The sequence below is a fragment of the Chanodichthys erythropterus genome, chromosome 2 (assembly GCF_024489055.1).
Source record: "Chanodichthys erythropterus isolate Z2021 chromosome 2, ASM2448905v1, whole genome shotgun sequence".
In the NCBI taxonomy this organism is placed as follows: domain Eukaryota; kingdom Metazoa; phylum Chordata; class Actinopteri; order Cypriniformes; family Xenocyprididae; genus Chanodichthys; species Chanodichthys erythropterus.
In genome coordinates this window covers 12,839,064-12,853,914 of record NC_090222.1, presented here as the reverse complement: position 1 = coordinate 12,853,914, position 14,851 = coordinate 12,839,064, and the positions used below count along the sequence as shown (strand labels likewise).

The window sequence follows — 14,851 nt, the reverse complement described above, 5'->3', positions numbered from 1 at the left end:
GCCAAGTCGTTGTTGTAAAGGGGACGAATACAGAACAAAAGCTTTTAGCGTTTTCCCTTAGCTGGCAAAGCACAGCATCACTTGCCTCGTTCATTCATTCATTGTGCGCTCGCGGAGGGGAAATGATGCAGAGTCTTGTTCCAGGCGCTGTGAAAGCATCAGTGCTGCAGCGAGATGGTGTTTCAGTGATTGACAGAAGGCATTAAACCATCAGAGCACAAAGACTGGAGCGGAGATACTCAATTACATCAAATTTCCCGAATATGCAACCCCACGATCTCATATACGACCAGCATCTTAGAATATTGTATTTGTGGGCAGGTTTGAGTGGGATGAATGCGGAGAGCGCCACCCTGCGGTCGCAATGAGAATATGCGCTTGTGATTTTTGAGATTTTTCCCTCTAAAAAAAATAAATACATGAATAAAAAAGCCAAAAATAAATAACAAAAAGAGATGCATAAGCAAAATACAGAAAGAAAAAAAAAGTATTGTTTACATTTATGCATTTAGTAGACGCTTACAAAAGAATAAAAGCACTTCATTAAAGAGCCAACAATATTTCTAATATACAATGTCAGGTTTATTAGATAACTAGGTTAGGAAGCAAGCTAAGATTTGAAATGTTTAGTTAAATGCAGAGAAGAAATACTGTTTATAAAGTTCATTATGAAAGTTATTTCTTGATCCAGTGAACATACAGCTTTTTAAAGATTTCTTATGTATCATGAACAGGCTACTACAAAACAAATAAAGTTTGCACTGTAGCATAAATTCATGTGAAAAATAAGTTAAGTCTGTGAATTTATGCTTATAAAAATTTGCTAGTAAAATAAAGAAATGAACTGTAAATTCAAGACCTTTAACGTCTTTGTTTTTTCCCTTCAGCCGTGATTTATTCACGATACAGCACTAGCCTCAAGTACCTTATTGTAGGGCTGGGCGATGTATCGAATGCTTTTGTCACGCGCATTTCTTCAGTAAAGCCGGTTCCCTGATTACCGCTAAATCGCCATCACCTGCTTTCAAATGAAGCGGCATTTAATAGACCGAGCCGTAGATCACTGATAAGAAACGCAATATTGCGTTCAATATTGATATGTATCGCCGACGATATTGAACGCGATATTGCGTGTCTTATCAGTGAACTACGGCTCTGTCTATTAAATGCCGCTTCATTTGAAAGCAGGTGATGGCGATTTAGCGGTAATCAGGGAACCGGCTTTACTGAAGAAATGCGCGTGACAAAAGCATTCGATACATCGCCCAGCCCTACCTTATTGCTTTTATAAAACGGTTACCACACAATACAAATATTAAAGCCAAAAATATGTGTCAATGCAACTTTCATGAAGTAAGTTACACTTTAACTAAAAGCCTTCCTTTCGCCAGAAAAAATAGTCCCTGACTGTGAACAGTAACAGAAGTTACATTATTACGCCATTAGATGGCGGCAAAGACTGTCTTTATGAGTGTGTCAGTCAGCAGAAAAGATTTTTACATTGAAAAGACTGAATTGTTGTGAACACAGAACAAGACGCAAAAATGCAAAAAATGCGTTGACTAGCGACTGTCAGTCACGGGAAAACCCCTTAAATGTTAAAAGGACAAGATATTGCAGCGGACATTTAAACAGATTTTTTATTATGAACATAGAACTGACCTGAAGAAAAATGCTACATCTGAATGCAGATAATAAACTCTTTCTCACAATACTCTTCTACATAATACAGTTCAATGAACAATATCAATTGAGAATATACAGTTTACGTTGCTAAGAGTGGTTGCTAAGGGTGTTGTGTAGTGATACACAGAATTGTTGGGTGAAGCGGTCATTAAACACTGCTATTGACCAATCATAATATAACATAATATAATGAAATATAATATAATATACGTTAATATAATATAATATAATATAATATACAACAGGTAGTCCTTAATTTAATATTTGCAACAACAGATAAATAAATTAAATAAATAAATAAACAAACTTTTTTTTTGAAAATGGGTCCTAATATTTGTTATTGCATTTATATTCAAGTCAAGTTTGATAAATCGTGCAGCTTTTTTTATTTATTTATTTTTTTATTGCAAGTAAGAACAAGAACAACTTCAACATTTCAATATAACAATGGATGACATAATATAAATAATGAAGGAGAACAAAGGCATAAATTAGGGGAAGGAAGGCAATCATTAAAGAGAAAGAAGAAAAAAAATACATTTGGATTTTCATCCAAATTGGATTTCGAAGCCAAAAAATGTGACAAATCAGACCAAAATTCTTTGACAAAGGGACATTTGAAGAAAAGATGACCATGAAGAAAAATTGACTCAATACTAACATTGCAAAATTCACAATTCAAAATAGTATTACTAAATTTAGAAATAATTTCTTTATATTATGCAAAATTTTTAAACGTAGTATAAATCGTGCAGCTTTAACGCCGTCATGCAGCTCAGTGACGTCACTGCCCCATGACTGCAGTCCATTGGATAGACAACGAGCGCGTGCTGTATGCGTACCTCACGTCATCATCAGTTTCCGAAACATGCCGTTGAGCGGCTGTCGTTAAAGTCATGAACTCGCGAAACTGTACGATGAGAGACGCTATTACTGCACTCATGTGTTCGTTTACCAAATACATTACGAGTTAAGCTTAGCTCATAGTTAAGCGGAGATACCTGCGGATGTGAGTTAGCAGGACAGCTAAAGACATCAAACCCGGACGTTTCTTTCCTACTTTTTATTACCGTGATTTCAGAGATGTTGTTCTTTACTTTAACAACTAACGTTAATACAAAATAGCAACATAACCGGGTCCCAATGGAGTTCTAGTAAGACCAAAGTAAGTGTGTCATATTGACAACTTGTGTTGATGGAGTTTGAGCTCGCGCTGTAACTTCACCTGGGTGTCGGGGTGAAATGGACTTTTAACTCAAGTGTTTTAAAATATGGAGCCATGCTTGAGGTTTGTGTGTCGAGGGAGTCTCAGGAAAGTGTCGATGAAATGCTGGAGATCTGTGAAGTGCTCCAGATCACCTTTCAAACGCCCTCTCTCATCAACATGTGGACGCGCACAGCATCACAGCACACTGCTGCCGAGAGCTCAGGGACCCTGTAGGTGCTGCTCGCCTGTGTTGTTTTATTGCTCGCACGTCTGCTCAAACAAGTAACATTTGTTTCTGTTGCCAGACCTGTCCTGTCGACAAAGAGGCACCGATGCATCCCAGGCAGCCCTGTCTAGTGTTGCCCCAGTGTTTGTTGTGGTAAGACAAATATTTGTGCTTCTTTTCGATTTAATCACACACTGTCTATGCTTAGAAGGATTAGTTCATTCACTTGCCTTTACTATTTTACTTTCTCATTCAACAGATGAAATTTGAGCCTGATGGGAATGTGACATCGTTTGGTGAGTTGGATGCTTTTCACAAACTACTGTATGTTACAGATTTTGGAATGATGTTTGTTCCTAAGAAATGTTAACTATAAGTTATAACACACACAAGCAAAATGAGGGAATATGTTGTGAACTTCTATATTTTTAATGGAAAACATTGTCTTTACTAACAAAAATGTGCAAAATGTAATTAATTTTTTACTGTAAAGTGAGTAACTTAAGTCCTTAAAGGAATAGTTCACCGCAAAATGACCCTCAAGCCATCCTAGGTGTATATTACTTTCTTATTTCAGCCGAACACAAAAATTAGAGTTATATTAAATAATATCCTGGCTCTTAAAAAATAAATAATTAAGTAATATCCAAGCTTTGTAATGGCATTGAATAGTGCCATTGAAGCTCAAAAAAGCACATACATCTATCATAAAAGTAATCCATACAACTCCAGTGGGTTAATAAATGCCTTCTGAAGCGAAGCGATGGATTTTTGTAAGAAACATATCCATATTTAAAACTTTATAAACTATAATCACTGGAGGGTCGAGTTCTGGCAGAAGGGTGACCTCTGACCAGACGTAGGCGTAGCATAAGTTTAGGTGAGAATTGATGAACATGGAAGTGCAGAGGATAGAGCTAAACAAAACGCTGGTCATGAATTTAGAAGTTTAAAATGAGAAGTTTTAAAGAAAACTGTCAGAGGATTTCGAGCTACGTCATATGTTGGGTCAGAGGTCACCCTTCTGCCGGAACTTGACTCTCTCGTGATTCCGTTGCCAGAAGCCAGTGATTAAAAGACATTATAAGACCAAAGGCATTTATTAACCCACTGGAGTATGGATTGCTTTTATGATGGATGGATGGATGTGCTTTTTGAAGCTTCAAAAACTCTGGCACTATTCAATGCCATACAAAGCTGGCAAATAATATTTAATATAACTCTGAACGGCTGATAGAACATTTTTGGGGTGAACTATTCCTTTAATGCTTATTATTATATAAAAAAGGAAATAATATTTAATTTTGTGGAGAAATTTGTTACATTGCAATGCTAGAAATGTTAGCTATGAGTTATGTTTAAAAAACATGCTCTTACACACAAAAGCTAAATGAGGGAGTATGTTGTGAACTATCTATATTTTTCATGGAAAATACTATCTTCACAAATAAAAATGTGCAAAATTTAATTAAATTTAACTTTTGTAACAATAAAGAGAATCATTCAAAAAGTCCTTGCTTATTAAAATGCTTATTATCATAGGAAAAACTATAAAATTTTATGGAGAAATTCTTTAAAATGAAATGCCCCTAATACACATTCCTCTTGAAAATTTGCTTTTAGGAAAAAGAAAAATAATTGCCTTTCAGAATATTTTATTTAGTATGTTAAATTTTGTATTTTGAAATTAATCTTGTTTATTATCCACCACCCATTTGAATGTGTTGGATTTTCAAGTATGTTAAATAATGTTTTATATTAAATTTGTTTATTGTCAACATTCAATTAATTCCTTATGAAGAGAGAGGGGGAGAGGGAATGGGGGAGAGAGAGTGAGTGAGAAAGAAAGAGAGCGACAGAGAGAGAGCATCATACACTCTTTAATTTTGTTTTTTAGGAAAAAGTGTTTTATGGCCAAAATTTGCCATGTTAAATTTTTATTGATGGATCTGGTTCTTATTCTGTTCTCCAGAAAGGAAGAAGACTGAATTGTACCAGGAGCTTAGTTTGCAGGCGAGAGATCTGAGATTCCAGCACTTAACAAGTATTACAGCACGGAACAATGCCATCATCATACGAATGGAGGTATGGACACACGTCATTACACTCGGAGCTTCTGAAGATTGTTTCATAAGATCACAAGATGATCTTTATCTTATAATTAATACCAAACACAATAAATATTCTCAAGTTGAAAACTCATTTGTATTTGGAAATTGAATACATCTTTTTTTTTTTTATCCTTATTTCCCCCTCCTTTTTGTATGTGAAGTCCCTGAAGGCAGTGGTTACCCCAGAGTTTTTACTGGTGCTGGATTTCCGTGGTCTCGGCCTGGAGAAATGGCTGGTGTTAGAACTTGGGCCACAGTTGGCAGGAGATGGAAATTTGGCCACTTACTCCCTGCCTTTTGAGTTCAGAGCTCTGGAAGCCATTCTGCAACACAGGGTGAGCATTTGAAGTTATTTTTTTATTAATAAATAACAATAACTGTAAATAAACTACCGTTCAAAAGTTTGGGCTTGGAAAGGTGTTTCTTTTTTTCTTTTTTTTTTTAAAGAAATGAATACTTTTATTCAGCTAGGTTGCATTAAATTGATCAAAAGGGACAGTACGTTTACATTTACGATGTTACACAAGATTTCTATTCCAAGAAAAATGCTGTTCTTTTGAACTTGTTTTTCATCTAAGAATCCTGTAAAAATCGTATCATGGTTTGCACAATTTATTTTGTCAATATTGTTAATAATGATAAATGTCATTTAGGCACTAAAACACAATTTTAGACTGATTTCTGAAGGATTGTGTGACAGTGAAGACTGGAGTAATGATGCTGAAAATTCAGTATTTAATTAAATATATTAATATAGAAAAATATTGTTAAAAATATTTCACAATATTACAGTTTTTACTGTATTTCAGATCAAATAAATGCAGCCTTGGTGAGTGTAATTGACATATAAAAAACAACATCTAAAAAACCCAAAACTTTTGGTTTTTTTTTAAACTGTAAAGAATATTGTGATCACACTACTGAGTTTGTAATTGATATCTGTTGATCATCATGGCTAGTGTGGAATCGTTTCATACCGCAGTCTGATTTTTGTCCATGTTTTTGTTCTTGGTCTCGGTGTCTACTTAATTATTTTTCCATGTTTGTATGTGTAATCGTGTTGTTGCATGTTTATATGGGTAAGCATGTGTTTTGGCACAGGTGAATTTACTGCAGATGCGGCTGAATGAAGTTCAGCCTCAGGTTCTGGATTGTCTGGAGTCGTTGGTCGACCCAAAGCTCCTCTCTGCCGACCGCAGCAAACTCCATATGCTCCTGCTTAATAGCAAGAGGTGAGTTCATTGACTTCATTAAAAAGCTGCACTAAAAGCCTTTGCCTAGCCATGTTGTTGTTTTTAGAACATTATGTTCTCAAATGCAAGAGGCATTTAACTACACCATTAAAAATCTAACTTTCTTATTAGCTAATCTTAATGAAAGATCTCTATAACATAATTGCTAGGGTAATTGCCATGAAGCTTATCCAGAGTTATAAAATGATTGTTTTGTCGTGTTTTTCTTGTGTTAATTAGGGATAAGTCAGGAAAGTCGTCTCGACCGTCTAACAGCTGATTAGGTTGTTAGTAATGTCCCCTAGTGAGTTTATCTATATTTTTTCTTTTCTTTGTATCTAATTTTTTTATTTTTTTGTGGTGGTGGTGATTTGAAGGAAAATGTTTGCTCTTAAGTCTTTGATAGTTTTGTGGTATTAAAGCCTAGACCCTTTTCACATGTCTGGGTTTCTCAAAGCAGAAGTCGTTATAGTTGGGTAAAATTCTATGGCGGTGAATAAGAGAATACATGAAATATGTTTTTTGTGTCCCCATTTTCTCAAATAGCAAAAGAAAAACTCAACAGTGTTTTCACAACTTTCAGAAAGATGGAAAAAAATAGAGAGAGATTGAGTCAGAAGAGAGAAAGATGTAAACTTTACCATCACTCCCACAGCCGCTGTATTAGAAACACCCTCACAGCAGCATTAACTAGTTTTTTGCAATTTGATGAAAAGGTAATGCAATACTAAAGTATATTGTTATAATTGTACATACATCTTTTTAAAAATGAAAATATAATTTTTTTTTTTATATTTTTATAAACTCCATTTATAGAGAGCTTCCAAGTCGACTTGTCAATTTTGAAAATATGTAGTTTTGCTCATCACTAGTGTTAATAAAAACTGCCTGATATCTCAGATAGGTTCTAAATAGGGCTGCACGATTTTTTTCTGTGATGTTGTGATATGAATAATACATGAAAATACCTGAATTTTCTAATTGGATAGAATAATTTATGCTAGAATGGTTGTGGTTGTTTTGTAGGGTAGTACATCTGCATAGAAATAACAATACAGCCTTTTAGCACTGAGCAACTTGGTAAAAAATTGGATATTGACAGTTGGGTGTACTCTTTATAAGAACCAACTCAAACTTTTTTAAGCCCATGTTTTTGACCCATTCGGTATGACTATAAGATAATAATTATAGTGACTTTTATTGTGATTGGGTAATAATATTAAACTAAAAAAATTACTATTGTAAATAAAAATAATAATTTTATTAATTTTCGAACGTTAAACCATTGGAAAACCACAGGGAGCCCTTAAAGATGAGATTATATGAAAATGTCATATCACGATTATAGAGACCAAAATGTTCTTGGTTATCAGTATTATCATGGTATTGTTAAAATGTGCTGGAAATGTTTGAAAAGAACTCATACACGCACTGAAATCATTTCATCAAGTCGAAAAACCACCAAACAAATAAAATTAGCACCACTATGTACTTTTTGTTTGCATAAACATAAAAATAATAACATTAAAATTGATGGTTGGATTTTAAACTAACAAAAAAGTATGTTAAGTGAGTTATCTAGGCCTATATTGTATACATGTACAAATAAAATTTTGAAATAAATAAATAAATAAATACATTATCTACATGCACATTATCTTATTTTCCATCTACCAGTTGAAATTTGGTCCAGTTTTCTCATTGATCTGAAGAAAAATGGCAGACAGGCTAAATGAAAATATAAATCCATTCTCTGACAGTAGGTGGCACTTATGGAACAGCATTATGCAGCTGTTTCCCTGGTTACCTCTGTAAACAAAGCAGCGCTGCGCTGATAAACGCTACTTTATTGGGCTTTACATGGAGGGAACATGAAAAGCAAATGCCATCGAAACTTTTCTGAAGACAGTCGCTACCACTTAGAGATACATTCATACAATTCATTCATTCATACAGTCTTTCATATAATTTTTCTCAGACTCTGCCTTCTGCCAGGTTTTCACACAGGACGAAACCTATACTGCGCCTCAATGAGACTGTTGCTAACTACGCTTAATACTGAACGATATTTACTGCGAGTTTTTCGAATCACTATAATCAAATACAGTTTTAATGATAATTAAACAAGATGAAATCATAATACTAATCACCGGGAATTTGTATCATGGTTTATTGTCAAACCATATCTGACAGATCAAGATAAATCATAAAGTGAACCTCATAAATGTACATATCTAGCCCACATCTCATTATTATTAGGCAAATGTTCTCTGTCTGGTAGAAAATGATTTTAAAGTCATTGCAGTGTTTCTTTTAGAGCGGAAGCTTTGAAGTAGCATGGTCTATAATTTTCTTTGAAAGGAAAAAAAAGCCTTTTTATCTCCCTGCAGCCTTTCAGAGCTAGAGACGGACATTAGAATGTTTAAAGACAGTCTGCTGAAAATCCTGGATGAGGATGAACTGATAGATGAACTCTGTGTCACCAAGTGGAGCGACCCGCAAGTGTTGTAGGTGTCACATCACTTCATAACAACACACTTACATGTACACAAATATTCTTGATGTCAGTGTAAATATCTGATAATTGTTGTGTGGGCCTTTTATCTGTTTTATCTTGCCTGTGTTTGTATGTGGGTATTTGTGTGTACGTGTTCACATGGAGCCAGTGAGGAGAGCAGTCTGGGTATAGATCACGCTGAAGAGATGGAGCTACTGCTGGAGAATTACTTTATGCAAGCAGAGGAGCTTGGCAACAAGGCCAGAGAGCTGAAAGACCTCATCGATGACTCTGAAAGCGTCATCTTCATTAACCTGGATAGGTACCAGCGGCAACAACATCTTTTCTATAATGCCTTTAACTGCGCTAGGGCTGTACCTTATGATGCAATACACATCAAGATACTGTACAGATGTCACAATACATCACAATATCACAATTGGATCATGAAAGAAATAAAAATTCTCCACAAAAGAGTGTTAGTTAATTGAGAAGTTATGCGTGTCACTTACAATTTAATTGAATCTGTTATTTACATTTTTAAGGTAAAACCCTTGTTTTTTTTTCAGGCATTGCTCAATTTTGGCCTATTTTTCTTCTAGAACTTTGTTTTCTTTCAGACTAGTGGAAAGAAAACATCCAAAATACACATTTTAATGTTTATTTTATTACACACAGCACCCCATATTGACAGAAAAACACAGAATTGTTGACATTTTTGCAGATTTATTAAAAAAGAAAAACTGAAATATCACATGGTCCTAAGTATTCAGACCCTCTGCTCAGTATTTAGTAGAAGCACCCTTTTGATCTAATACAGCCATGAGTCTTTTTGGGAAAGATGCAACAAGTTTTTCACACCTGGATTTGGGGATCCTCTGCCATTGCTCCTTGCAGATCCTCTCCAGTTCTGTCAGGTTGGATGGTAAATGTTGGTGGACAGCCATTTTTAGGTCTCTCCAGAGATGCTCAATTGGGTTTAAGTCAAGGCTCTGGCTGGGCCATTCAAGAACAGTCACGGAGTTGTTGTGAAGCCACACCTTCGTTATTTTAGCTGTGTGCTTAGGGTCATTGTCTTGTTGGAAGGTAAACCTTCGGCCCAGTCTGAGGTCCTGAGCACTCTGGAGAATGTTTTCGTCCAGGATATCCCTGTACTTGGCCGCATTCATCTTTCCCTCAATTGCAACCAGTCGTCCTGTCCCTGCAGCTGAAAAACACCCCCACAGCATGATGCTGCCACCACCATGCTTCACCTTTGGGACTGTATTGGACAGGTGATGAGCAGTGCCTGGTTTTCTCCACACATACCGCTTAGAATTAAGGCCAAAAAGTTCTATCTTGGTCTCATCAGACCAGAGAATCTTATTTCTCACCGTCTTGGAGTCCTTCAGGTGTTTTTTAGAAAACTCCATGCGGGCTTTCATGTGTCTTGCACTGAGTAGAGGCTTCTGTCGGGCCACTCTGCCATAAAGTCCCGACTGGTGGAGGGCTGCAGTGATGGTGGACTTTCTACAACTTTCTCCCATCTCCCGACTGCATCTCTGGAGCTCAGCCACAGGGATCTTTGGGTTTTTCTTTACCTCTCTCACCAAGGCTCTTCTCCCCCGATAGCTCAGTTTGGCCGGACGGCCAGCTCTAGGAAGGGTTCTGGTCGTCCCAAGCTTCTTCCATTTAAGGATTATGGAGGCCACTGTGCTCTTAGGAACCTTAAGTGCAGCAAAAATTTCTTTGTAACCTTGGCCAGATCTGTGCCTTGCCTGTCTCTGAGCTCTTCAGGCAGTTCCTTTGACCTCATGATTCTCATTTGCTCTGACATGCACTGTGAGTTGTGAGGTCTTATATAGACAGGTGTGTGGCTTTCCTAATCAAGTCCAATCAGTATAATCAAACACAGCTGGACTCAAATGAAGGTGTAGAACCATTATGAGTCCCGACGTTGTAAAAAGCGATACCACTGTCTAGCGTTTACCTCAGTAAGTTGACCGAGTGGATCTCTGAGCTCTTGTGGCAGGGCTAATTAGCATATTCATATTCTCTGTTTATGTTAAATTAGGCAAGGGAGTAGTTACATTCAAGCTATTTTAAGGCATGAAGAAGTTTTTTCACAGAAAAAAACTTTAAATATGTAATTTTGGTGATCATTGATGAGTTTTAAGGAATAAAATTATTGACTACAGGGGGGCTTTAATGTGCTGTGTCAGTGATTAATCAACTGTAGGAAGTATGGTGATATCGATTAGTTAACATTTTTACCCTATTCACCTGTGGTGTCTTGCCTAAAAATTGTCTTTAGCCATCGGAATGTCATGATGCGCCTGAACCTCCAGCTCACCATGGGAACCTTCTCCCTCTCCTTATTTGGTCTGATGGGTGTGGCTTTTGGAATGAATTTAGAATCTTCCTTTGAAGAGGTTGGTACCGTTTTTCTACAGTTTACCATTTTGTTACTGTGTACCATTTTATTTCATTGTTAAAGCCAGCATTGTGTACTGTTATCAATCTGATAGTCTCACATTGCCAGACCTTTTTGACTAATGGCAAAAGGTCTCTGACTGACATGTAAAGCAACCAATCACGTGAAAATGTAAAGTCGATGTCCCTACAATAACACACAGACTTTTAAAACTCTTGTACGCATCTTAAAGAGTCTATCACAAACTTCACGAACTTATCATACTTTTGAAAATCCACAGCTTATTTGATCCTTATAAGCGCTCATTGTCACAGTTGTAAACATGACAGCTTCTTCGTTTGCCGTCACGATGGCTTAGTTTCCGGGAGGACTGTTAAACAATGTAACAACCGTTTCCTGGAAATCCTGTAGAATTCAACCAATCAGATGATGACTTTTCAGTTTTGTGTGCCTTTTTATCTGAGGCTGAGGCTATCAGTCTGACTGAGAACATGTTGTTTATTGACCCACATTGATTTGTGTGTGTGTGTGTGTGTGTGTGTGTGTGTAGGACCCACGTGTGTTTTGGTTAGTGACAGGGTTCATGTTCCTGGGCAGTGGACTAATCTGGAGAAGGCTTCTCTCTTTTCTGGGCCGACATTTAGAACCCAGCTCTCCTCCTCCTGTGCGTCACACTCACAACACTTCATGTTTACTGTACAACAGCTTCTCTACAACTTCATAGTGATGACTGTATCTTTTTTCTTTTCACAGATTCCCCCTGTTTGGAGGAAGAACCACATCGGCACGTTAAAAGGAACAGACATTAAACCTGGAATTAGATGATAGTGTGACTGCTGCACTTTCAACATCTTTTCCCCTTCCTTCTCTGTATCTACATATTTTATGCATTCTGTATTTTTCAGTATCACGACTTGCTTACCTCGGTCTAATGTAAAGTCACATTTAACTATTCAGGTCCTATGTGGTATAATTTACAGTTTTATCTTGCTATGTGACATTTGTCTTGCAGTATGTTTTGGGTTAATCTCTGTATTTATTGTTGTGAATATTATAAAGACACAATGATCATATACCTTTTATTGACTGTGACAATCTTTCAAAGAGCAAAATGATCTGCCACTAACTAAAGAACTAAAGAAACAAATGTTTATGAAGAGAGAGCTTTAATAAAACATTAAAAACATGTATTTGTTGTGGGTGCTTTAAGGGATATAGAATAAAGCATTTGTTGTTTTTGCAGCACTATAGCACTTGTGTATACATTATTCAAAATTTGATTTCTTATTCAAATTCTCTGAACCTCTATTTGCATAAAAGTCCTCAATAAATGGAGTGTGTAATGAATTATGTAAAGTGTGTGCTTACATCAGTTCAGAACAGCAGGGGGAGACAAACCCCCACTCAGAACTTATTCACACAGATAGGTTGTATATCCCACAAGGCAACATTATGAACATTATCTTTCTAATGAAAATAATACAATCTACAGTAAAAGGTGAAATGTGTTTTAAAGGGATTGTATTTTTATAGAAATAACCAGTGCTGGGTAAGTTACTCTAAAAAAGTAATGAATTAGCTATACTTGCTACTAATTACATCGTCAGTAGTGTAATAGATTGCTGTACTAATTACTCTTTCTAAAAAGTATTGCATTATTAATTTTTAAATCCCATATCAATCTTAAACAATACAAGGATAGACATGAAACCAAATTCTTTAAAATAAATGATATAAAATTGTATAAATTATTCTTAAACTAACCAAAGTTTACATCAAAAACATACATTTTAACAAAAGACATTCAATTCTGATGCACTTATGTTTTATGTTGAATATTTAATGCAATTACATCAGAAGTAACAAATTAAATTGCAGAAAATTACGAATCTCTTACTTTTTACTTAACGGGAAAAGTAATTAAATTACAGTGATTGATGAGTTATAATACCATATTTAGGACTTATTGCTACCACTGTAAAACATAACTAATATGGGATCTCCTTCTAAGAAGATTTCATAATCTTTGCCATTGTGTTTCTTGATGACAGTGGTGGCTGGTTGCCACGGTTATGGGTGATTATTATAGCAACAGTTGTCACAAGCAAATAAACAGAACAATAACTATGATAAACTACATTTTATTAAACTATTAGCTTTGCCTGTAATGGCTTTGTAATTGAAATTTTGATTTACATAGTTTATGTAAAATTGATGGTTTTAAAGCACTGGTTCTCAACCATGGGGCCGGGCTCACTGTGGGTCTCAGCAAGATTTCAATTGTGGCCCCAATAAGTCATAAAGTTATTTAATTTTAGTTATATTATCATAATTTTAATTAAAATTTTTTTTTTTTTTTTTTTTTTTTTTTACGTTTAAACTGACACACAAAATAAATACAAGAGGTTTATATCAGCATATAGGCTATGATAAGAGAGCCTTTGAATATTGTCTTGGTCAAAGGAATACTTGAAGTAAAAAAGGTTGAGAACTGGTCTGGTAAAGCCTCCTGGTCCAGCAACAAACCAGCTACCAGCTTGTCGTGCCATTTTTAAGCCGTTTCCCCCCTGGACCACATAAACAAAAGGTCAGCTGATCATGGTAGCGGGTCTACTAACTTGGACCAGTTACCGCTCTCCAAAACACAGCTAATTTTCCAATATTGACGCTCTTCTAGTACTAACGTTTTACACAGACACTTTTTGACCGGAAATTGCGACATAACGATGTTCATTTTGTTAGTTTACCAGGTTTTGAGACAAGTCTGGTCCAAGTAGATGTTAGTCAACTATGACGCAAAAAATCCTCCCCCGTCTCTCTCTCTCTCTCTCTCTCTCATCCTCTATCCGAGCAGAGCCGCGCTGCCTCACATGGACCCGACACATCAACATCGCATCAAGACTCTCTCAGTAGTTCCCGTTTGGAAAGGCAAAAGAGAAGTTTGATCAGGTGGATCAAAACGCCAGCCATCTCTTTGAAAAGGATCTTGCGTGTGTGTTTTAGGTGAAGCTGTAAAAGAGAACGAAGAGAGCAGCTGGTTTAAGGAGCGCGGACGAGTGCCATCCACGATTTCTTTCCAAAAGACTTCTTAACGAGGAATAATGAGGAACATTTGGATATTCCTGACACTTTCAGCAGCTGTCTGCTTGTCCAGCGACAAGGTGAGTTTGAGCAGAGGTCATGTTTTTTTGCGCCGATCTACTTTTGTTGATGGTAGCCTACATACATGCGGCATATTGTTATAAACATATTATGTAGTGTTGTTTTGACAGACATGATGGATATATGCTTATTTTCTACTGTTTAATCACTCTTGACAAGCGTATTTTGCTTCAGAAAAAGTGTCAACTTGGAATACCTGTAAAGCCCATCACGATCATATTATGAGATTGTTGTATAACAGCATCAGTGATGTGATGTAAAGTGGTAATGCTCATCATTTTACAGGGATATCCAAACTTCTGGAAAAAAATAAATCT

The 14,851-nt window shown here is 36.2% G+C and overlaps 2 protein-coding genes across 3 annotated transcripts in view; both read left to right on the top strand.

The window, feature by feature from the left end:
* Positions 1-2,528: 2,528 nt before the first annotated feature.
* mrs2 (magnesium transporter MRS2) lies at positions 2,529-12,702 on the top strand. Its single transcript, XM_067401231.1, has 11 exons — positions 2,529-3,123; positions 3,199-3,272; positions 3,379-3,415; positions 5,092-5,204; positions 5,392-5,565; positions 6,332-6,462; positions 8,853-8,969; positions 9,129-9,281; positions 11,253-11,370; positions 11,923-12,036; positions 12,126-12,702. Exons 1-11 carry the CDS (start codon positions 2,958-2,960, stop codon positions 12,195-12,197), a joined length of 1,269 nt encoding a protein of 422 aa, XP_067257332.1. The 5' UTR covers positions 2,529-2,957; the 3' UTR covers positions 12,198-12,702.
* A 1,487-nt stretch (positions 12,703-14,189) lies between these two features.
* LOC137030782 (syndecan-2-A-like) overlaps positions 14,190-14,851 on the top strand; it is a 43,572-nt gene continuing 42,910 nt past the window's right edge. Inside the window, exon 1 of one of the 2 annotated variants that reach the window (XM_067401221.1) lies at positions 14,190-14,533. In XM_067401221.1, coding sequence (XP_067257322.1) covers positions 14,474-14,533 — 60 coding nt within the window. In that variant the 5' untranslated portion in view covers positions 14,190-14,473. The remainder of the gene's footprint in view (positions 14,534-14,851) is intronic. The other variant, XM_067401217.1, reaches the window with a different exon arrangement.